Source organism: Danio rerio, chromosome 19 (genome assembly GCF_052040795.2).
Source record: "Danio rerio strain M-AB ecotype USA chromosome 19, GRCz13ab, whole genome shotgun sequence".
Classification (NCBI taxonomy): domain Eukaryota; kingdom Metazoa; phylum Chordata; class Actinopteri; order Cypriniformes; family Danionidae; genus Danio; species Danio rerio.
Window position 1 is genome coordinate 10,340,042 of NC_141039.2, and position 23,402 is coordinate 10,363,443.

The following is a 23,402-nucleotide window of genomic DNA, read 5'->3' on the forward strand; positions in this document are numbered from 1 at the left end:
ATGCCCAAAATGCCCATATTCTTATGTTAGATCCTTTTTTTGCCTCTGTCTCCCTCTTTCAATGCCACTTGAAGATGTTGCGTCTCACTCAGAACCTGAGAGTGAAGAATCTGTTGAGACAAAGCCGTCATTTATCAAAAGCCTTCCTTTGGGCTGTCGGCTAAGGCGCTGCAATCGCTGCAAGGGCTGCAACCGGCTGGAAGACTGCGGGAGGTGTGTGTTCTGTCTGGACAAACCCAAATTCGGAGGACCCAACAAGAAGCGACAGAGCTGTGTGTAAGTCGACAAACAGAGTTATTACGAGGTTAACTACAAGGTGTTAGGCTGTGGGCAATGAAGTCAACCTCTTCCATGTTTTATAGGGTCATAACATTTTTTTATGCCTGTTTTATTTTTGTATGTTTTGTAAGTATTTCCAGTGTTTGATCCCGTCCCTACACTTGTTTTTGTATTTTCTCAACAGCCTAAAGAAGTGTGCTATGATTGAACGGAACAAAATGAGAAAATTTAACAAAGGTACTCTACTTGCCTCTTAAAACTTAAATATTTAACTAATATGTTTTCCAATCAGATTCAAACCCGATAGATGAAGCTTAAGATGTTGCTGGGTAGTTTATGCGTTCAGGTTTGAGCGTTTTATTTGACCACCTCTCTTTGGCGCAGTCCAGGTGAAGCGGCGTCGGCCATCAGCGCCCCCTGCCACGAACAGCAGCGAGGAAGAAAACGAGGAGGAAAGAGGTGATGATGGAGGAGGAGGACTGGCTCAGTTCAGCCCCACCAGGAGGCAGCCCAGACGCCGGGTCACCCCTCGCTCCTACAGAAAAATGCTGGGCTATGATGACTCTGACACGGAGAGTGCCAGTTCTGACCAGACAAAGCCCAGCGGAACACAAAAGACTCAAATCACTGGTAGGAATTTTAATTATGCAGTTGAAGGCAAAATTATTAGCCTTTATATATATATATATTTATTATTTATTATTTATTTTCTTTCTTTATTTTTCAAGTATTGCTCAAATGATGTTTAACAGCAAGGAAATCACATTATTTCCTTTCATATTTTCTTTTTCTAGAAAAAAATCTTATTTGTTTTTATTCAACAAGAATAAAAGGAGTTTTTACTTTTAAAACCATTTTAAGATCAAAATTATTAGCCCCTTTAAGCAATATTTTTTTTCGATCATCTACAGCAGTGGTCCTCAACCTAGGCGACCATTAACCATTTTTTTTTCCTCATTGCTGCAGCTCTCATTCAAGTTTTATTTATTGAAAAATTCCAAAGCACCGCAGTGTTTGGGTGTTCTGTGTTTGTCTGAGATATTTAGTCTACTGATTTGTGTATATTCCATACAAGCTGAAGCTGATCGATAAATTCTTGTCACGTAACTGTACGCTCGCTGAATTCATTCACTGGGTGCGTCTGGAAAGTGCGAGCGTGTCACGCGGCTTGTACGTGCAAGCCACACACCTCCATTAAACAACAAACTTGCGTGAACTCTAGAAAAGGCGTGATATGCAAATGGCTACTAAAAGGCCACAGTCATTTGTGAACCACAGTCCAGCAGTTGATCTTCCTGCACAGCCATAGTGGATTCACCAGATTTGTTGACAAATGGGTTGCAGATCCAATTCCTTGGCAGTTAGTGGGTCCTTCAAACCGCCTTTCCACTGCACACGACATTTGGACACGACTGTTAGAATATGGCCCCTTGTGGCAGTCGCACAAAATTTTCAATTCTGACGTGCTCCATGGGAGAGACGCTGTTCTAGCAGTGTCCGAAATAAAGGAGTGCAAAAGCAAGCCGGTATTCTCTCTGTGTTTACCATGAATATAGTGTTCACCATGAATATAGACCTATTCATAGGTCTATATAATATAGACCTTTTCTGATTAAAAAAACAACCCCAAAAAATACTATTTAGCGCACACGGACCTGCTTGGACAACACTGGAATACATCACATCCGCTCATCCGGTCACATACGGTTTAGCCGCAGGAGTTCAAAAATTTCAACAGATCCGCAGCTCAATTCGGATCTGAATTTTCCACATACAGAGATGATCGGAACTCCACGCAGCTCCTGGACTTCTCCATTGGAAATTAATAACTTCTGGTCTGTCGCTTGTCGTTTGTCTCAAAATTAGAGATCTTACAGACTTATGAAATGGAAATAATAAATGATTTCATTTGTGACCCGGTACCAATTGATCCGCCGGTACTGATCTGTGCCCCGGTGGTTGAGGACCACTGGTCTACAGAACAAACCATCTTTATACATTGACCTGTCTAATTACCCTAACTTGCCTAATTAGCCTAGTTAAGACTATACATTGCACTTTAAGCTGAATACTAACATTTTGAGAAATTTCTAGTAAAATATTTATTACTGTTATCGTAGCAAAAAGAAATTGGGAAAAAAATATACAGGGGGCTAATCAATCTGACTTTAACTCTGTATATCTTCTGTACTGGTTCTTTGTTTGTATTCGTTGAGATAGATTGTCACGACTCACGAATGCTTTGAACTTCTTAGCAGATACTACAGCTACCTCTGCTGCTCCTCCAGAAGAGGCAACAAAGCAGAAAAGACAAGGACTTTATAGAGCATTTTGGGCTCAACGCAGAAATGATAAGGTATTGTGACTCGTATTTTCATGATCTAAAACAGGCAAAAATCTGATTAGTAGTGGAGCTGGAAGATGTATTATGATCTAGGACTGCCATAGTTTAGGTTTTGATTTATTTACTATTTAAATGCTATGATTAATTAATGGCTGTACAATTATAATTAATTGTACATAATTAATAGTAGATTAAGCAAGATTACAAATTCATATTATAATACAAAAACAGGTACTTATGTTTTTATATGTTATTGTTTTTTATGATATTAATAGTATATAGATTAGGCATAATTTTATTATGCAAATGATCAACATTGCAATAATAATGCCAGATTCTATATGATGTTGTTGATGTGCATTACAAAATAATTGTATTAAATAAACGGACCTTGTTTTGGTCCATCAATAATACCTCATTCAGTTGCTGAATCAACTCTGAAATATTATGTCATCTTCTCTAACCAATGAAATGCATTTGGCAACAGACCTGCTTCATCTCACGTCTTTCTTTAATATGCAGCTCTTCTAAACCTTTTTTCTAGATGCAATTATTCTATCTGTCTGTCTGTCCATCAATACTTTCAAACTGTATCCCATCCATCCATCCATCCGTCCATCCGTCCATCCATCCGTCCGTCCATCCATCCATCCATCCAATCTTTTGTTCTGTCTTTTGTTCTGTCTGTCTGTCTGACTATCTGTCTAATCTGTAATCTATATATAGCTATATATAGCTATTCTATAACAGCACATCCTATTCAGGTGTTTTGTGATTAGTGCTTTCCTTGCATACTCAGTAACCAAACGTAAAGTTTTGTCACACACACACACACACACACACACACACACACACACACACACACACACACACACACACACACACACACACACACAAAAACGCTAATCACTCAACGCCTGGTTAGAACATTGAGTGTGTTTGCATGCATGTTTTTAAACTGATTTTGGTCACACAAATGCATTGACCTGTTTTCCTTCATTGGAGTAAGGTCTTAAAGGGCTTAAGGGTTTTTTGCATTTTATTCATGAATATTTCTGAAACAAAATAAATGATATGTTTAGATATATTATCGTAAGAAAACATTAGACTTGATGGGCTAAAAAAATCTGTGAATTTTTGTGAACAAAGATTCCATGCAGGCCTAGATGTTGGCTTGCATATTTTATTTTGTTTGTAAGCATGCTCAGTGTTGGAGTTCTCCTGCTTTTGGTGTTCAGATGGTGGTGGAAAATGCCTTTCCCTTTGCTGCCCGTCTTCATTTCTTGTCCTGCTCTCTTTGGTGACGGTCTTCTTCTTCTTCATCCATTTTTTTTTTAAATTGTGGTCCCACTGTAAAGCTGCCCCTTCCCATTCCCCCTATTCTGGTGTTTTTGACCTTCATACAGAAACTTGAACCTCCATCTTCCTGTTCTTCATCATTGGACCCTCCAGCACCTTCCCATCATCCCTTAACCCTCACAGGAAGTCCATCAAAGAAGACCAAACGCAGGCTGCAGTTGCGGCTGAAGCGGCTGCCGGCCAGTGTTGTGCAAGCGGCCATGCTGGGCTTGACTTTACCACAGAGCGAGTCACAGAGAGTGCTGTGTGAGGAGCCAGTTTTCACTCATTGCTCCTCTGTTACTCATTCTCAGAGTTCGGTCGAGCACACGCCGTCCAGCGTCCTCACTCCACTGTCCAACGGCTGCACGCAGAGGGGAAAGTTGTCACAGGGGTCAATGAACAAGATTCGGGTGGACTTTAAGGTCAGGCATCTTATTTATACTTTACAATATATATATACATAAAAAATGTTGTAAATATAACGAAAACGTTTTGAATTCCTTAATGTGACTTAAAGAAAAATTATATTCGGTTTTACTTAATGTTTTTATGAATGATGCAGGAGGACTGCAATATCCAGAATGTGTGGTTGATGGGAGGCTTGAGTATTCTCACTTCAGTTCCCATCATGCCCCAGTGTGTTTGTCTGCTCTGTGCCAGCAAAGGCCAGCATGAGGTAAGATTCAACACTATTGAATCTTTAGCCATATTCCTTCATTTTAGTTCACAGAACTAGTGTTGTCAGGATACTGGAATTTGGTACCAATTGGTGAAATTTAAAAATGTTCAGCTAACTTTTGAGCGCTGTTTGCATGTTCTTAAACAGCACTAGTTTGCCGTTGTGTTCATGTGCCAAAATGACTGTGATTGGCCGTGAAGTTCGTCAGTTCACCAAACCCGCCACTGTTTAATGAGTGTAACCACAGATAGACGGACACTAAAGTGTTTTACAAACACAAGATGAGAGACAATAATTATCCTTTATATAAGGATGGAGCAGTTGATCGAATAATACATGTATATACTGTAATGTCATTGTTGAATGTCTAGTTACTTTTCGTTCACCTTGTAAATAGCATATCTAATTATATGTAATGTTTTTTATACATGTTTATAAGACCCTGGATGTACGAATGAGCATTTTGAAACAAAAACATTTTTGTACAAATGAAACATTTATTTGTTATAACATCACATTTCACGCATAAATTAGTTAGATAGTGGTTAGTGAATGAGACTCATCATTTTTGCAAAAGATTGAAAGTCAGTTATTATTGAGTATTAGGTTATTAAGTTTGAGTTTAATTCATGTTTCCAGATGGTGTACTGTCAGATGTGCTGTGAGCCTTTCCACCATTTCTGCCTGCCACCGGACGACCGGCCGAAGGAGGAGAACAAGGAGAACTGGTGCTGCAGACGCTGCAAGTTCTGCCATGTTTGTGGCCGCAAGAGCAAGCAAACAAAGGTGCTTTTTGATTTAGTACTAATACAGATGTGGAAAATGCAGACAAGATCATAGAATCCAGTCAGAAAAATGCAAATAGCTGGATATAGCTGAATGTCTTGGAATTTGGCAAATATTTGATGAATAAATCAGAAGTTGTGTTATATATCTAATCAAATTACAACAGCTAATCAATTAAACTTGAAGCTTTTTATATATACATTTATATTTGACTGCAGTGATGTTGTTTTTCTCCTTATTTAGCCAGTTTTACAGTGTAAGAGATGCATGTACTGCTACCATCCGTCCTGTTTAGGACCCACGTATCCTAAACCTGTCAAAATGAACACATCATGGGTATGTTTCTTAGCATCATCACTTTAATTTTATCATGTTGTATTATATAATTTCAGTTTAATTCATATGTTGTTGTTGTTTTTGTAGTCTTTTATTTAGGTTTCACTGTTCAGTCTGTAAAGTTTGCATTGTGTGATTTGCTAGGTTTGTATGCTGTGTATTCGGTGTAAAAGCTGCGGTGTGACTCCAGGAAAGTCCTCAGACACGTCCTGGAACCATGAGCTGGAACTCTGTCCTGACTGTAACAAACTCCATAGCAAAGGTTTGACAACTTAGACACCTCGATTGATTTTTATGTAGGTCTCTCAGAAGATTCAGACCATGGAGGAAGGAATGTTTAATTTAATCACTTGCCAGTACTTAATGTTAATGTACTTGATACACTCAGTCTATTTCAGTTAGCAGCATACATTTAATAATAATAATATACTTACCTATATTTATTTTAAAATGTAATGTTTTTTTTTCAGTAAAGACTATGGTTTTTTTAATGTTTTGTAGTTCGTTTTATTGAATTTTTGTGTTAATTTTTTTATATTCTTAATATAAATATATTAATCTCACACGAAAACAACATTACTCTCGACACTGTAAAAAGGTAATTCCCAGCCACTAGACTTCTCTGATAGGGTATTCGAGTGTCATTGATTGACAGAGTTATTATTATGGAGTATAGATAGTGATAGAATAATGTTTTTTAACCATGTTGGTAATACAGAAACGTGGTTATGAATGTATTAAAACATATGCTTGTTTGTTGTAAAAGATTTGTAATGACAAAAAATACTAATTTGTGCATCTCCTGGCTTCTGTGTGCATTCATTTTGCCGTTGTAGTGTATTCTGGGAAATTTTCGTACTCCTTGGATTTGAGTGTGGTCCTTAAAAATCTGTTTCAGAGGCTATCTAGCCCTTCCCCTTAGCTCTATGCCTTCATGCTAAAGAGAATTGGGACACCCCTACCCCTTCACATGAATGCTCAAAATGAGGGGTAAGGGGAAAAGGCTAAGGAGTAGAATTGGGATTAGGTTTAAAGATTGTATTTCATTAAGACATTCTGTAAGCTTCCTATTGTAAATAAATGAAAACTTTAAAGGCGATTTTTCTCAATGTTCCAGATTTCCAAAATAGTTATTTTTCTTATTTTTATTAGTGGGATATTTGTTTTTGATGAGGTTGTCATTACATCTAAAGCATGATTTTGTTTGTATTTTAGAACATCTTTCTTGTGTTGTTCAGAGTTTTATTTTTGATAAATATCTATATTGTTTTGTACATTTATAATGTTTTTGTTTCAATTACATGGTTTCTGCTACATGCCATAATTCATCTCGTCATGGCTTAAATAACAGCTTCTCATTCAAAACTTTTTTTTTTTAATAGCGGCTAATAATCGCACCAAAATGTATTAAAGGGAAAGTGAATTATAATAGCGCAAACTTTTCTGTTACCGTAGTAGTGCTGTGCGTCATTTGTTTAACCCTTTAAGGTGATGTGCTGACTGACTGACAGGTGCGTGATGCGTGAGGCCAGCAAACACGACGTATAGCCGTTTCACATTACTTCAGGACGCATTAATAAAGCTCTCTAGGTCTATTGGAGACATTCATAAATATTCCTAGCAAATCTAATAAATGCTGAAGACATACTTGTTACATAAATGCACTAAATTGCACTTCAGCAGTGTTTATTTGAGAGCGCACAAGAAGATCTGCACGCTTTTGAAGCAGCTTATATTTAAGGGGGCATGCAAGAATTTTTTTGCACGAGCAGAGGAAATCGGCGGCCTAGCAAAGAGATCTGCATGCTCGTAGGCTATTACATAAATGCGATCTCGACCTCTAATACTGCGCTCATGACATTTGTCATTGAAATAACACCACAGGTAGTTGGTAGATCTGTGTAAAAAAAGGCCTGCTGCCACAGCTGAAAAAAAATCCTAAAGGAATCACTGTATAATATTACTTTTTTCAAATTTGTTGTGAATTAATTTCTTTTTTAGTTATATTAAAAGTTTATTTGCCTTTTATTTACATTTATATCGGAATTTGTATTTATTTCACTGATGCTTTTATCCAAAACAACATCCTTAAGAATAATATTACTATGCTGTTCTTATTTGTTAGGACCTCTGGAACTTAAAAGCATAATTTTGTTTGCTCGATGACATCTGATGACTTTACAATTGTTGTAATTCATTTTTTCGTTGTTGTTGTTTTCTCCTAGGGGACTTCTGCACCGTGTGCCTGAAGTGCTATGAGGAACATGAGTTCGACAGCAGCATGATGCAATGTGCCCGATGTGCCCACTGGGTCCATCCCAAATGTGAGGGGCTCACAGGTAAGAACGTTTTCACAGTTTTACTCCTCTAACAGACAACGCATTTCCCCTCACACCTTTTCCCCTTCCTCAGATGATCTTCACGAGATCCTGTGTCGTCTGCGGGGGAAGAGTCTGGTGTTCTCCTGCGCCCCCTGCAGTAAAAGTTTCTGCAGCGGCTGGCAGGATGTGGTTCAGGAGGTTTTGAGGAACGGCCTGGAGAAGATCATGGGTGGACTGAAGAACTCGCTGAACATCAGCCATCTCCGCTTGTGTGCGCAGGTGAGGATCTGTTTAGAGTTTATTTTCTCTATTTCATCGATTGGATGACATCTTGATGAATCAAATATGCTTTATGTATGTGAACAGTGTGAGGCCTGTCCAGATTTTGAGGTCGTAAAGGGACGTTCAGGCTGCTGTTTACATCCTGTAGAGAAGAAACTGGAGAACGGCCTGTACACTTCACTGGTGAGATCTTGTTTATTTTATTGTCAATGTTCATGCTCCAAGATTTTTGTGGGTCAAATATTACTGTATCCATTGTATAGTACTGTTTTCCCCCAACATTCAGTATATCTTTGTGTTCAACAGAAGAAACTTTTAAAATGACAAATTTTGGGCGAACTATCCCTTTAAGTGAAAAGTCATCAGTTTCATTGTGAAATACTTTAATACTTATATTTTTAAGCAATGGTATAAATCAGAAACCATGTGTTCTCTCTCATTTTAGAAATCATTTCATGAGGATGTGGTCAAGGTGATGGTGGAAAGACTAAGAAGAGAAGAATATCTTCTAGAGGCACAAAGGCCCACAAGCCAAGCCAAACTGTATTACATTAAGGTGATGTGTCTTATTTACAGCTACAGTAGCTACTGGAATATTTGAATGCAGTGCTTATGGCATAGTGATGTTTACAGGTAGCTAATTTTCAGTGTTGTTGTTTTCACAGCTAGTAGAACAAGTGTTTAGCTGGTTCAACAGCCAGGACCCCAAAACCTGGAGCTCAAATGTGCAAGAATTCCCACGGTATGAACCACATTTTTCTTACTTTTCAATAATAAGGTATTCTTAGTCAAACAAATGCTCTGCAGACTGCAGATTAGCCTATTAATTAATACTGAGTCATACCTTACACCAGGGCTTCTCAAAGGCCCCATTCCCAATTCTACACCTTAGCCCTTCCCCTTACCACTACCCCTCGTTTTGCACGTTCCCGTGAAGGGGGAGGAGTATCCTAATTCTAGCTTGAAAGCATAGGTCTAAGGGGAAGGGGTGAATAGCCCTTTGTTTTTCAGGAACACACTCAAAACCTAGGGGTAAGAAAATTTCATCATACATCAACCACAACATCAAGATCGCAGCACCCGGAAGTAAGGAGATCCACAAATTAGTATTTTTTTGTCATTTTTACGAATATTTACAACAAACAAACACGCTTTAATATATTCATAACTGCGTTCGTGTTTTACCATCATGATTAAAAAAAAAAAGCCTAAAATAAAAACCGCTAAATTTTGCGATCTATAATCCATAATCCTAACTCCTGTATAGCAGTCCCACAACATTCTGACACTCGAATCCCGTCAGTGATGTCTAGTGTTTGGGAATGAGCTTTTTACAGCGTCTGGTATAATGTTAATGTTGTTTTTGTGTGTTTACATAGCTAAATATGGCCACTGTGTAAGCGCACAGTATAGTTATGATCTTATTGCCACATTAGATCGTTATGATAACATGATATATGCCTTCAGTGATTTCCTGAAGATAAATAACAAAAAAATAACAACTGGAATAACTACAGCAGTCGCGATCTTTTGATATCATTTGAAGCAAGAGATAACATGTGTAGGTGCTTTAGTGCTGTCCCAATTCTTGGGGGTAAATTTTAAAGTTCTTCCCCTTCACCCTCAGTTTTAAGGCCCAAGAGGTAAGGGTACAAAAATAGAATTGGGATTGGGCCAAAGTTTTCTCAAAGACTTCAGTTGACTGAAAACTTCCCCAACCTTCACAAAGTTGGTTTATATATTCTCAGAATGTTTGGGTCAATCTATCCTTGCAAATCTGTCTTTTCAACATTGAATGTTCTGAAGAACACAGCAGCGGCTTGACTACAGATTTCATCACGAGACCCGATATTAGACTCATGGATTTGAAGGATATTCTGCAATTAGGGATTTTATTGTCAGCTAAAGTTCTAAAGAAACTTTTTTTAAGGTGAACCCCCATTTAAAGTATTTATTATTAATTTATTTAAATGTATTATGTACATTTGTTTTGTAAATTAATAATAATAACTTAAAATACAACAACAATAACAATTATAACAGCAAAAATATATACTTTTGTGAGGCAATAAAATAAATGGGGCCCTTGGACTTTTTGTGGGACCCTAAATGGGACCCTTTCTACAGCCCCACGGCCCAATATGTCCTTAATCCGGCCCTGAATATAAACCATCTACCTTCTGTTTTGTTTTCTATTTGTGATGTTTTTAAGTTAAGTTCCCCTTTGCTCTCTTGTGTTCTAGCGGTATGCTGCCTGAGGCCATAATTCCCCCCAGCAATGAACACAGTTATGCACAGTGGCTCAAAGATCAGCATCCAGGAAGCCCGCAGTCCAAAGGTAAACACACCGTTTTTGCATTTATGGCTAATGCTCTCCTCTTGTTTGTCTGTTGTTTTATTTATATTATTCTATATATATATAAATCACAGATCAGCAGAAAATAAACTCCAAGCCTTTGGATGAAAGACAGTGCTCACTCTGCCAGCAGCATGGAGATGCCAAACCCAATGTAGGTGATGCCTCGAACAGTTTTGTGCTCAGAAATAATCTGCCGTGCTCTGTTGAGTTGTATTGTCTGTGTGCTGTACGTTTAGGATGCTGGTAGGCTGCTGTATATTGGACAGAACGAATGGGCTCATGTGAACTGCTGCATATGGTCTGCTGAGGTGCAGGAAACCAATGGAGCTTTGCTGCATGTCCATAGTGCTGTCGCCAGGGGCCGATTCATGGTTAGTAATGTCAATAGATTAAAAAATAATAGTACTGATTTTAAAACCCAGTTTGAGATCATATAATGTTATATTACAGAGCTTCACAATTATAGATAAATAGAATTTTTTTTAAATTGAGATTCTTCCACAATTTTGAATAAACAACCAAACAAAAAACAGGGTTCCCATGCATTTTGACAGTACTTGAGTTTCAGACACATGCATTCAAGGCCTGTGATCCGTTTTTTGTACCTCACTTAAATGATCTAAGATGGTTTGGCATATTCTTTTAATATTGATAACTGATCTCTGGCTAATTTGGTTCTTTAAACAAGTTCACAAATCAGATTAAAATGTCTGTATGTCTGATGTCTGAACTGATCTGAGATCGCAGTTTGTGTTTTCAAGGACTGATAAAGTCATGATCAGCAATGCAATGATTGGCTAAAGGCACAGCCGCAAAATGACATCATCTGATTAATATTCAATTATCCTTGTGAGCAAAATGACAAAATCTGTAGTAAATGGTTTGTTAAATATGATACGCAATAGCTTTCCACATTTTGTGGCATATTGTGGGGTGCAGGCTTTACTCTTTCACGTGTCGAGTATTTCGAAATTTATTTAGTTTTACTTTTACAGCAGATTTTCTTTATTATAGTAGTTTAGGCCTGTTCAATTTTCTTTATCAGCGTAAGGTATAACTGGCTGTTTAAATAAATTTAGCATCACAAAAGAATTATTTCATCAGTAAACTTTTCATGCAACTTTTGCGAAGCATCAAATCACCATCATATTAGCTGTTAAAGCATGAGTATGACTGCATAAATTATTATTCCTTTAAAAAAAAAAACAGTAGAATATTATGCATGTCTATTATCATACACAAATTGTGCTAAATCTGGTACGCTAAAATAGTGCACTTTTGTATCTAAAAAATATTACTAAATGTTCTCTTTGAACCCCTTGGGGGGAACCATCCTGTTTTTTTATAGTGCAGATTGCATAAGATTTATATATATATATATATATATATATATATATATATATATATATATATATATATATATATATATATATATAAATAATAAATAAATAAATAATTTATTTATTTAACATTTGGTACAAACGTTTAGTATTACCTTCGCTTGAAAAGACCCGATCCAATCTTATTTATATGAAGTAAGCCTGTTCCCGGTCAGGTTTGAGCTACCAGAACTTTTGCTATAACAACCACTCTCGAATGAATTTTTAAAAACGATACGATCCTGCATCGTGTCGAATCTTCAGAAACAAAATACAGCTAATTGAGTAATCCACGTACGAAGAACGGAGCCCAGAAAAGTACTTTAAAAGAAACATAGGTCCTTAAAAGTGCTTAAATTAAATTTGAAATATAATTAATGGTTTTATTTCAACAATTGTACTCAATTGTCAATAACAGAAAAAAAAAAACGAGAAATTCTTAAATTAAAAATCAATTAAAATTAAATTAAACGTCAATACAATAACACTGACAAGTAATGCAATTTTTTTCAATATTTTTAGAAACTACATTTGAAAATTACCTGTATTTAATTCAACAAGTTCTTTGGAAATGACTGAAAAATGTCTATTTTTGGAAAAATTACTCTGACATTTTTAATGTAAATATTAAGTGAAACTGTTAAAGGTTAGTGCAGTAAGGACTACATATGGTGCGGAATGAATTACAATGATTTTAAATAATGCTGCTTTAAAAAGTCCTTAAAAGTCCTTGAATCCTTATACTAACTTATATTAATTTTGATCATCACTGTATACGTTAGTGGTAATAAGTGCTATGCACTTTAATAAGGATGCTATGTGATTAGAAGACGTAGTCTAATGCACATCTGTAAGTTTCCTGTCATTGTCTGAGGTTTAATAGATGTTATGTGGGAGATTCAACAGAGACTGTCCTCTTTTAACAATTAATTGTGCAACTCTGTTTTGTTATATCATAATACCTTCAACATTATAACGGTATTTTCTTCTCTTTAATAAGACAAGTATTTAAATGTATTAATATATAAACTTATTTTTGCTAGCGGTGCGAGCGTTGTGGCCAGACGGGAGCGACTGTGGGCTGCTGTCTTACCTCGTGTCAGAGTAACTACCACTTCATGTGTGCTCGTGCCAGCAACTGTGTCTTTCAGCATGACAAGAAAGTCTACTGTTACAAACACCGTGAACTCATAAACAGCAAGGTGTGTATGAAAAACCAGTAAATAATAGGTAACACTTTACTTTAGATCACAATTTATGCTATTACCTACTGGCTTATTACCTGCCTATTGTTAAGATATTAGGTGTTCATTAGTGGTTAAGAAGTATGATCTTATTCTGCTTTACTAATCCTACCAAAAACCTAAACCTAACTTCTACCTTAATAACTATTAAAGGGCCATGAAACCCCCTCGTTTCAGCAGGGTGTTTTCACACCTTTACTTTGGGGAAAAAGTCAGAAAAGTGGGCGTGTCCAGCTCTCTTTAGGGGGGAGTGTCGTAGGATCTAAAGTGGGATGGTGTGGGAGAGTCTATTTGGGCACGCTGACTTTCAAGCCTGGTTTATACTTCTGCGTCAAGTGACCAGCGTGACCCACGGCGCATGCAATGCGTGTAGCTGTGCATTTATACTTCTGCGCGCTGTCTCTGTTGGTCTGAATTAACACTTCCGAAACGCTAGTGGGCAGTGAGGTGTAAATGTTCCTCTGTGTCGAGTTTCTTCTCTGCTGTTTTGCTTTTCCTGAACACTTCCTGGTTGTACAAGTGGCTCAAACTCGCTCATTTTGAGGCAGGAACCGGCGGATGTGCAACAACTTTAACTATGAGGTAAACCCAAAACAAAACTCTCCATCAGGAGCTCCTTCACAGGACTCCACACTTGTAAACAATCGCTCCATTGGGCTCGCGTCCAGCTCGCGCCATTCGCGCGGCTCTCGGTCCTACCCAGACTCGTCAGCGCTACCAAGCCGACCAATCACAGAGCTTGCGCTACGCATCGTTGCGACATGTAGTTACAATTCTTGAGAGGTGCACATCAGCGACGGCCACGGCGAAGGGCTATGCGTCAGCGCCGTAGCATACGCCGGCGTTTGACGCAGAAGTATAAATCAGCCTTCAGAGTCAGAACACACACCCACACACACAACCACAGGGGAGAAAGTGACTGTTTACATGGACATCTGTAGTCGAATTATTTGCCAAATTATTAAATGGTGAACTTTAACTGCAGTTTGGCTCTTTCATTCAGGGAATTCATTCATGCCCCCTAGCGACAAACGAGACATTTGATTCGAGGAACTGCTCTAAGCATGTATTTTTTCTGCAATGTTTGATACCGCACGGAGAATGAGAGAAAAAAACCATCAGCATTTCCCGCAAACTTAGATGCACAGGGCAGGTAGCGTCAGAAAACCGCGCGTGTTATTCCGGTCACAAAATGTGGTGAAAACCCTACACGAGGTTAAAGTTGGTTATGGTGCTAACATGTTTACACTTGGTGCAATATTTTGTTCGATACGAACAAACTGAACAAACAAAGAGCACTGGTCGCTCACTTACCAAATCTGTAGAGACAGGACAATCACCAGCAACTAGAGCCGCGTCTTTATTAAAAGGAGACTACAAGTGAATCTGGATCTCAGCGTTTGCAGATGAGAACAGCTCTCAGGTAAACAATGTTCCTTATTAGACTCGTAAGTTATTGATGTCGAGCGTTGCGTACACTGTTAATCCACACGTGAGTTTGAGCTCTCACACAGAGAAAATAAAAACAAAACTTCACTGCAGCAAACTATAAAAGCAACACTTCACGCTTGTTTTGCCAATACAACGTGGCGTATCTGTCATCTAAACACTGTGACAGTAATAAATATTAATGAAGTTGCACAATAGAGCGCGCTGATTGGTTTGAACCAAGCCTTACTCATGCATTAATGCATCACACTCTGAGACTTAATAAGACACACTCTGGTACAGACGTCCAGTCTGCACGCTAGAATACACGCTATTATCTCATGACCGTGACGCAGCTTCAAAAATTCGTTTGAAACCGGAAGTACAAATTTGCTTGAAATAACACAAAAACAACCAATTTACACTTTTTAGTGAAATATAGGTGTCCTAATAGTGTTTTTAGCAGTGTGGGACACATATACGTCTGTCAACAGCTCAAAAAATGTGTTTTGGTGTTTCGTGACCCTTTAATAAATAGCTGATCAGTAGCTTATTAAGCTACTAGTGTTAGATACTAGTCTGTTAATAGTGTGAACTGTGACCTAAACTAAAGTGTTACCAAATAATATTTTACTAGTCAGGGGACGTTCACACAAAATGCATTTTCCCATTTAATGTGCTACTTTTATAAGTCTTTTCTTGTGTAAACAGACACTTGATGTATGTGCGTGATCGTTACGCTTGCTTTTTTAGTGCAAATAAGCAATCTGTGTGAGTGAGCCTTTAAACTGTAATAGAGCGTATGAATGTAAACAAGCTTTTTCTTTTTCTAGATTGAACAAGGCAATGGCTTTGAAGTTGTTAGAAGGGTTTATGTAGATTTTGATGGAATCAGTCTACGTAGGAAGTTTCTAACTGGCTTGGAACCAGAGTCTGTAAACGTGATGATTGGTGAGTAAACCAGTGTTCATCTTTTTCTTGTTGCTACATTAAGAATGAGAATTAATCATGTTTCGGTATTTATCTAAACAGGATCTCTACACGTTAAAAATCTCGGGGTGCTGACAGAACTGTCTGCCAATTCTGGGAAATTGTATCCAGTTGGCTACCAGTGAGTAATACACTATTTTTCTAGTTATTGTCCAAAAATCAGCACCAATGCACTGGTGTCATCCTAATATTGCACATAAACTAGTTGATTCTTTATTATGAGGTGTTCCAAAGAAATCTGTATTCATAGTTTGATGTGGTCTTAGATGTTCTAGATGGTATTGGAGCACAGTTGACCCTCGCAGACGATGCCGGTACACTTGTAAAGTGTCAGAGGTGCGACCATCAACACGCTGCAGAACCCCAAGCTTTATGGTGGATCAAGGAGAAAATCACACAATTGTGCACAGTCCAAAAGCCCAAAATGGTTTGTATATAAATGTTTATTTATGTGTGCTTTATTATTTAAACTGTTGAACAGTACAGCATGCAATATTTGTAGTAATGTTTATCTTTCAAATTAGTTTTTTTATTAACTAATCATATTTTTGAATTGCAGATGAGGATGGCACAGATAGCGAGTCTTTTTCACCTGGGCTGCCACTTAGCACTCCCTCAAAGACCAAACAAGACTCAGGGTCCGGAGGTAGGACTCCTGGGTACCCACACAGCAGGAGACCAGCAGGAGGAATGTCCAGACCATTACCTTCGCCAGGTAAGATTGTGTCCTCTGAAAACTATTTCTGTCTTTTCTACAAGATTCTGTCTTGTGCTCATCTGTCTCATTTTAAACCAATTAGACTGTGGCTACACTTCTAAACACAAATAGGGATAAGGGATAAGAAAAATAAGGGATGCTCCGATCTGGATTTTTGCAGCTCATACCGAGTAACAACTCCTTGTTATGTTGATTGGCTGATACAGATTGCCGATTCCAATGCTTGAAGCTTTATAATAAATTAAGCACATTTTCCCTCAAAGTATGATACTTAAGTGGAGATCTCGCCTTACCTAAGAGAATAAATGAATGATGTTGTTTATAATACCGTAAACACATTTCTTTTTACCATTTAAGTGTAAACATATCATAGCCAGAAGCAGCTTTACAGAAAATAACATAACAGATATAAAAATTGGTAAGATAAAATTTCAAACAGTTGATCCGCTCGAACACGGTAAATCATATGGCTGCACTTGCAACAAAGACCATCGATCACGCGAGTCGTGCTAATAGACTGTATAAAGAGAGGTTTTACTGCATCTGTAAATATTTTAGCTGTTATGATGCAAGTGAACTCCACACATCATTTACCTCCTCACGTTTTGGTTGCTGTAGGCTATGTATAATATTTGTGAGCACACGTGCATCTTCCTCTGCTTTTGAACTTCTTAACAAACACCTGCGATCTGTTCATGAAATCGACCAGATTGGCGAGTATCGATCAAGTAATTAAATGTGATTATCGGCCGTTATCGATCTTATTATTATTGTTATTATTGTATGTATTGTAAAAACCTGAGTGATTACTTGAAAGCTTAGGTGACTAAAAATGAAAAAAGCTTTCAGAAGATGAATCTGTTAAAAAGGTACAAACCGATTGTTTTTTTTTTAAATATATAAAAAAAAGACTTATTTAAATAATTAAAACATAATTTAAAAAAATACAGCTGGTCTTGTGTGTGCCAATAGCCTTTTACTTAAGTGTGTCGAGATATTGCACTGAGGTGCTCGCAGTGATCCCAGATCGATTCCCGGCTAGGGGTCTATTGCCAATTCTTCTCTTCTCTCTCTGCTCCCAACAATTTTCTGTCAATACTCTCCACTGTCCTGTCTATTAAAGTTTAAAAACCACTAAAAACATAATTGTATTAAAAAGAAAACATAATTGGTCTTTGTGCATCAAGCATATACATTTCACCTTTCATGTTTAACAAATTCGTACATTTTTATGATGCCTAAACGTTTAAGAATCTTTTACATTTTGCATACCCCTGACTTTATTGAAAATGTTGTAGGCTTGTGACTATTGCCTTATGGGTTTGGAACAACATGATTCAACTTTTTTTTGTTTTTGCATGAACTATCCCTTTAACTCTTCAATGTTCATTTTAATGTCATGTATGTGTTTTTATTTTGCTTTTCAGGAAATGCTCTTTCCACATCCCATCACATTTTGACCATCAGTGACCTTGACGAGACCAGACGTTCAACAAGAAGACATTCCACACGCAGTCGAAATGCCTCTCCTCCACCTGTGATCCTTTCAGGCCCTATGGCTTTGCGATCAGGTGGCTCGATTAACCCCAGGTCACTTTCATTCAGTCCCCCGGTCTCACCACTTGGTGCAACTGAGAACCTCATGAGCACCACCTCACCTCGGCGAAGAGGAAGGCCACCTTCTTTGTCTCCCTCTAGCATCATCTCAGGACCTTCTCCACCACAAGCAGCTCTCCGAAGTCCATCTTCAGCATTACCTTCAACAGTTCACCATTCCCCACGACTTCAACAACCTTTCACAACCTCACCACATAAAACTGACAAGGTTGTTCAAGATTTCTTATCAGAGCCGGAGGAAGCTGCAGGAGCACCAGTCCTCAAGTCAGATCATGATCTGCTGTCCCCACACTTTGATCCAGACACAGATGTGGCGGTGGCCTCTGTATTGAATGCAAAGCTTGAGTTTGATGAGGCTTTGCTCAATGAAAACGTTGCCCTTGATTGTGATCCTCAAGGTGCTGAGGGAGAACTGGAAGAAGAAGCCTGCAAATACAATGCTGGCAGGAAGGACCTATCGTCTATCGCAGAGATGCAGATGGAAACAGATGATGAGGTTGCTGACCATTATCTGAATTTCTCTCGCACAGTTGTGGTCTGTGAGCCTGCCAAAGACACACAGACAGGTCTCACGGTCCTTCCCAACTCAGGGTCCATCTCACAGCTAGATGGAGCTGACAATGACTCAGAGAGTGATACAGGTGAAGCCAACGCAGATGACAATACTCAGGAAGTAGGTAGTAGCTTTCTTAGTCAGGATACTGAGCCATTAAAAATCACTGGTCAAAACAAGGGAACAACCCTTGGTGACGGGCAGCTAGTTTGCACAGAGATAGCAAATCCACACACAGCAGATTCTGTTGATGAGAATGCTAAGCCAGAAACTCAAAACATTGAGCAGGTCTGTGAAGAACAAGAAGTAAGTTCTTTAGAAGATAACGCAAATTTGCTTGTTGATGCTGGCTCTGATTCATCCAACCAACAAGAAATGTCCTTTACAGATGGGCTAAATGCAACGACCCCTGTCGTTTACAAAGGCAGCGATCTTATTGCAACCCAAGAGGAAATCTTGGCGGAAAGTGAATCCAGTGCGGGTTCGCAAGAAGTGTTCTTGGACGACACCAGTGGGAATTTTATATGCACTGTTGATGGCAGAGTCGTGGACTCTCCAAAAAACACTGCAGATCCTGAGGGATCAAGGGATTCCGTACCAATAAACAAGGAAAATGTAGTTTTAAATAGAGCTTTGTCACCTGTTGAGAAACCAGCAGCAGCTGTTAAATCGAGTGCCACTAGAACATTTCATGTTGTCGCACCATCTATGCCTGCAAAAAGACGTTTTGTTACCATTCAACCTGGCTCCCAACCTAAAACCTTTCAGATGGCCATGCCTGTTGCTACTTCTATTCCAATATCTGTGCCAATCAATGTTGTCTCAACTTCTCCCACCTTTTCAGTTGCACCACATGGTACTCAGTTCACTCCCTCACCTGTTGTAATAAATGGTTTTGGAGCTATACCAAAGGAAGCTCTGAAGGGTCGTAGAATTGCCATACGCATTGCCACCCCAAAACAGTCTCTGCCCCATTGTGTGCCTGGTACACCTCCTACACCCCAGGTTCTTCTGGTCAACCGTGCCGGACAGATTCTAGTGAAAAACCCGCAGAATAATACATACCAAATACCTAGTGCAAATTCCCCCTCGTATACACAAATAAGCCAGATTGCAAGAATAATACACGGCAGTAATGTCCTCCAGCGGCCTGTTCCTAAAGTCACAGTAATGCCAGTGCCGCAGCTTCAGGCTTGTCTTAGTAGAACGTCACCAGCGCGTATCATATCTTACAGTAGCAACAGTGGAGCAGCACCACCTACCCAGGTGCTAATCAGGAGGATTCCTCAGAGTTTTCCTGGTGGCCAATTGTCCGGTGTAAGCCCACCACTAGAAAAAGCTGGCTCAATATCTGAAGGTGGACAGAAAGAGCTGGCCCAGGTCATAATTGACAAAGCAATGGCAAGTCACCGTGAAGTGGCAAATGCCACCACTGCGAGTCCTTCTCTTCTCGGTAAACGCCTCTCTCCTGAATCAAAGAAATCATCAACTCTTCGTACTCAACCCAACATCTTGGCCAACTCTCGATCTCAAGTCAGAATCAAGAGAGTGTCCTCGGTAACTGAACGAATCGGTGTGAAAAGATGCAAGACAGACTTCTTGGATCAGATGGCTCCTAGTTCCCAGGATGACCACAGCAGGTATGGTCAAAAATTGTATCAAATTTCCCACAATTGTACATTCCAGGGGTTTAATCCTGGTTCCTGGAAGGCCAAGGTCCTACAGGGTTTAGTTCTAACCTTACTCCAACACACATTCCTGTAGTTTTCAAATACGTTTGCTAAACTTGATTAGCTTGATCAGGTGTTTTAATTAGTGAAGCTTAAAGGCTGGTTTATACTTCTGCGTCGAATGATCGGCGTGACCCACAACGCCTGCCTTTCGAGTTGCTGTGCATTTATACTTCTGCGTGCTTTTTTTGTTGCTTTGCAATAACACTTCTAAAACGCTAGCTGGCAGTAAGTCTTTTTAGTTCCTCTGTGTCAAGTTTCTTCATGAGTGTTTTGTTTTTTCTGTAAGCTACTGTAATGTACAAGTAGCTAAAACTCACTCTTTCAGAGGCTAGATGATGGACGCGCAATAACTTTAATCAAAGGTAAATGCAAAACAAAAGTTTCCATCAGGAGCTCCTTCATAGGACTCGACACTTGTAAACACTCGCCCACACTCGTCAGTGCTACCAAGCTGATCAAGGTGTGCGTTGGCGTCAGCCATGGCGAAGGCTATGAGAGGCTGTGCCAGAGGATACGCATGTGCTTGACGTAGAAGTAAAAATCAGCCTAAACTCTGAACGGGTTTTTGTTTGACTTCTTGTCCAATCATTGACTTAGATCACAGGTGTCAAATCTAGTTTCTGGAGGGCCGCAGCTCTGCACAGTTTAGTTCCAAACCTGCTGCAAATCATTTACCTGTCGGTTTCAAACAAAACTGAAGGACTTATTTAGTTTGATCGGGTGTTTAATTAGGGTTGGAACTAAACTGTGCAGAGCTGCGGCTCTCTAGAAACTAGATTTGACACCTGTGATCTAAGTCAATGATTGGACAAGAAGTCAAACAAAAACCTGTGACCTAAATTATTTTCTAGCAGTGCTTGTGTGCCTCCAGAATGCCAACAGTGCATCAAATGTGATGGTATTGTTTTGTGCAATAAAAGGAAGTAATTCCCACCCCTCTGACATTTAAAAAAAAAATACAAATCTTCAGTTCAACAAATACAGTTCCTAAAATCCAAAAAAGGATTTTTAAAGCTTCCTTTAAACCCTGCATTAACCCAAACACCAATTAAGACAACAAAAAATGTTCTCTAAACTAGATGCTTTTGTTAAATTATTATTATATTATTAATGATGTTTTGCTAATGTTTAGATCAAACAGGGTTCGAATAAAGGCCCCAAGTGTAAAGGAGGTGCTCGACTTTGATGGATCCTTCGACCCAAAGAACGACGACTCCAAGGTTGCTGAACATGAGAGGTCAGTGTTGAGAAATTAGATAAATAAAGTCATATTTTACCCCAGATAACCACAATTAGTTTTAAATTTGTATTTTTCTAGAATTACTCCAAAGGAACCCATTGCAACCCATGCAAATGACTCACAAGATGGTGGTAAATCTCACATTTTGAGCTCCAAACTTGGGGATTCCTCTGACTGGGCGCCCTATGCAGGTGAACATGAGATTTTGTGTTGACTTAGAAAGATTCATTGAAGTTGCTCTTGCTAATGGGAAAATATGCTACTCTTTGACTTTGAAAGCATATTGCATTTGTGTTTATTTCAGGTTGGAGTTCAGATGAGGAATCTCCATCTCCTGGCAAGCAGGAGAAGTGTGCCAGTCTGTATCAGCCACACCTGATATTTCAAATTACCAGTGAGGACGGTTTTAGCGTAGAAGCCGACAGCATGGATGGTCAGTTTCAAGCATTCTTGTAATGCCAACAGCTTTTCATTTTCATATCAAGTTTTGCCACATTATATGTTTCTCCTATTGTGGTTCTTCAGTGGCGTGGAAAGCGGTAATGGATGGTGTCCAGGAGGCACGGATAGGCTGTCGGATGGAGCAGTTGCCCTTCAACAGCATTAATGGTGCCAGGGTCTTGGGTGTCCTCCATGATGCCGTGCTCTTTTTGCTGGAGCAGCTGCAGGGTGCGTCTCTCTGCCAGAAACACCGCTTCCGCTTCCACCAGCATGAAATACCTGAAGAGGAGCTGCCGGAGAACCCCAATGGCTGTGCTCGCGCAGAGGTCTATGTGCGGTAGGTACCAGTAAAATCTACTTGATCTCATGTGTGCTGTAGTCACAGTCATTTGCTCATTTCCATTGTCTTTCTTTCACTCTACAGGAAATCTACCTTCGACATGTTCAATTTCTTGGCATCGCAACATCGTCAGCTTCCTGAATCCAGGCCCTGTGATGATGATGAGGATGACATTATGCTGAAGTCCAGCAGGTTAGACAGTCGGCAAGATAATATCGGAATAATTTATGCCTTTTATACAACAGTTCTGTCTGGTTCTCGAATCTGATTGGCTGATAGCCATGCAATATACTGCAATAACAGCACTCGTGTATTTTTCCACCCACATACAGTAGAGTGACAGCAGATCAATAAATCCACTACAGTTTGACAAATATTGCAGCTGTTGGAATAAATAATGTACGTTTAGGGCGTATTTTGGTGAGATTTTAGTTTGTTTATAAGGATAGTGCTTATTTTAAATATTTAGAATTTCGGATATTCAGCACGTGGGCATCAATGAGACTCACTGAGCAGAGCAAAGACAGTTGATGTTCTGCCTCAAGGTGGCGACAAAGACCGCATAATAAGTCTTTAGGGTAGAAAAACTCGGCATAAGTTTTAAACTACAGCTGATCAAATCATTATAAACTAGTAAGATTTTTTGGGGTTAATTATTGTGATCTCCCGTTTGCAACAGAGAAGTACTGGGTAATATTTGTAACGTTAGAAATAAAAAAAAATATTATATATAGTCTATTTTTCACTGCCTCTTAAGAATTTTTCCAGTTGGTTACAAGAATAACTGTTTCTGTCAATGACTTGACTAATAAACATAGCTTGTTAACCTATTTAATCCTTTAATTAGCGCTCTGAAATAAATACTAATATCTTACAAAATAACTAATTTAAATTTATTATTGCTCAACTTTCAAAATGTTTTAATAATGTTCATCTTAATGTGATGTCTTTTAAAGATAATTTAGATGATATGGTATAGAATCTAATATTGT

At 38.8% G+C, this 23,402-nt stretch overlaps 1 protein-coding gene and 1 long non-coding RNA gene across 10 annotated transcripts in view; one reads left to right on the forward strand and one right to left on the reverse strand.

The window, feature by feature from the left end:
• Positions 1 to 23,402, forward strand: part of kmt2ba (lysine (K)-specific methyltransferase 2Ba) — a 42,555-nt gene that overhangs the window by 14,163 nt on the left and 4,990 nt on the right. For 2 of the 9 annotated variants that reach the window (XM_087295404.1, XM_087295406.1), the window contains exons 7-34: positions 75 to 276; positions 464 to 516; positions 664 to 909; positions 2,535 to 2,635; positions 4,030 to 4,386; positions 4,527 to 4,640; positions 5,283 to 5,429; positions 5,673 to 5,765; positions 5,910 to 6,027; positions 7,991 to 8,104; positions 8,178 to 8,365; positions 8,453 to 8,551; positions 8,814 to 8,924; positions 9,034 to 9,110; positions 10,612 to 10,706; positions 10,799 to 10,878; positions 10,964 to 11,098; positions 13,150 to 13,308; positions 15,612 to 15,729; positions 15,811 to 15,889; positions 16,035 to 16,195; positions 16,328 to 16,483; positions 17,914 to 20,296; positions 21,522 to 21,626; positions 21,708 to 21,820; positions 21,934 to 22,062; positions 22,155 to 22,407; positions 22,495 to 22,602. In XM_087295404.1, the coding sequence (XP_087151530.1) occupies positions 75 to 276; positions 464 to 516; positions 664 to 909; positions 2,535 to 2,635; positions 4,030 to 4,386; positions 4,527 to 4,640; positions 5,283 to 5,429; positions 5,673 to 5,765; positions 5,910 to 6,027; positions 7,991 to 8,104; positions 8,178 to 8,365; positions 8,453 to 8,551; positions 8,814 to 8,924; positions 9,034 to 9,110; positions 10,612 to 10,706; positions 10,799 to 10,878; positions 10,964 to 11,098; positions 13,150 to 13,308; positions 15,612 to 15,729; positions 15,811 to 15,889; positions 16,035 to 16,195; positions 16,328 to 16,483; positions 17,914 to 20,296; positions 21,522 to 21,626; positions 21,708 to 21,820; positions 21,934 to 22,062; positions 22,155 to 22,407; positions 22,495 to 22,602 (6,094 nt within the window). Of the gene's footprint in view, positions 1 to 74; positions 277 to 463; positions 517 to 663; positions 910 to 2,534; positions 2,636 to 4,029; positions 4,387 to 4,526; positions 4,641 to 5,282; positions 5,430 to 5,672; positions 5,766 to 5,909; positions 6,028 to 7,990; positions 8,105 to 8,177; positions 8,366 to 8,452; positions 8,552 to 8,813; positions 8,925 to 9,033; positions 9,111 to 10,611; positions 10,707 to 10,798; positions 10,879 to 10,963; positions 11,099 to 13,149; positions 13,618 to 14,072; positions 15,730 to 15,810; positions 15,890 to 16,034; positions 16,196 to 16,327; positions 16,484 to 17,913; positions 20,297 to 21,521; positions 21,627 to 21,707; positions 21,821 to 21,933; positions 22,063 to 22,154; positions 22,408 to 22,494; positions 22,603 to 23,402 lie in introns of those variants that run through there. The other 7 variants (XM_087295408.1, XM_087295411.1, XM_087295405.1 and 4 more) reach the window with 4 other exon arrangements.
• Positions 18,161 to 23,119, reverse strand: LOC141379014 (uncharacterized). Its single transcript, XR_015516531.1, has 2 exons — positions 21,218 to 23,119; positions 18,161 to 21,174 (listed from the first exon to the last, which is right to left on the reverse strand). It is a non-coding gene; the product is annotated as an uncharacterized LOC141379014 (long non-coding RNA).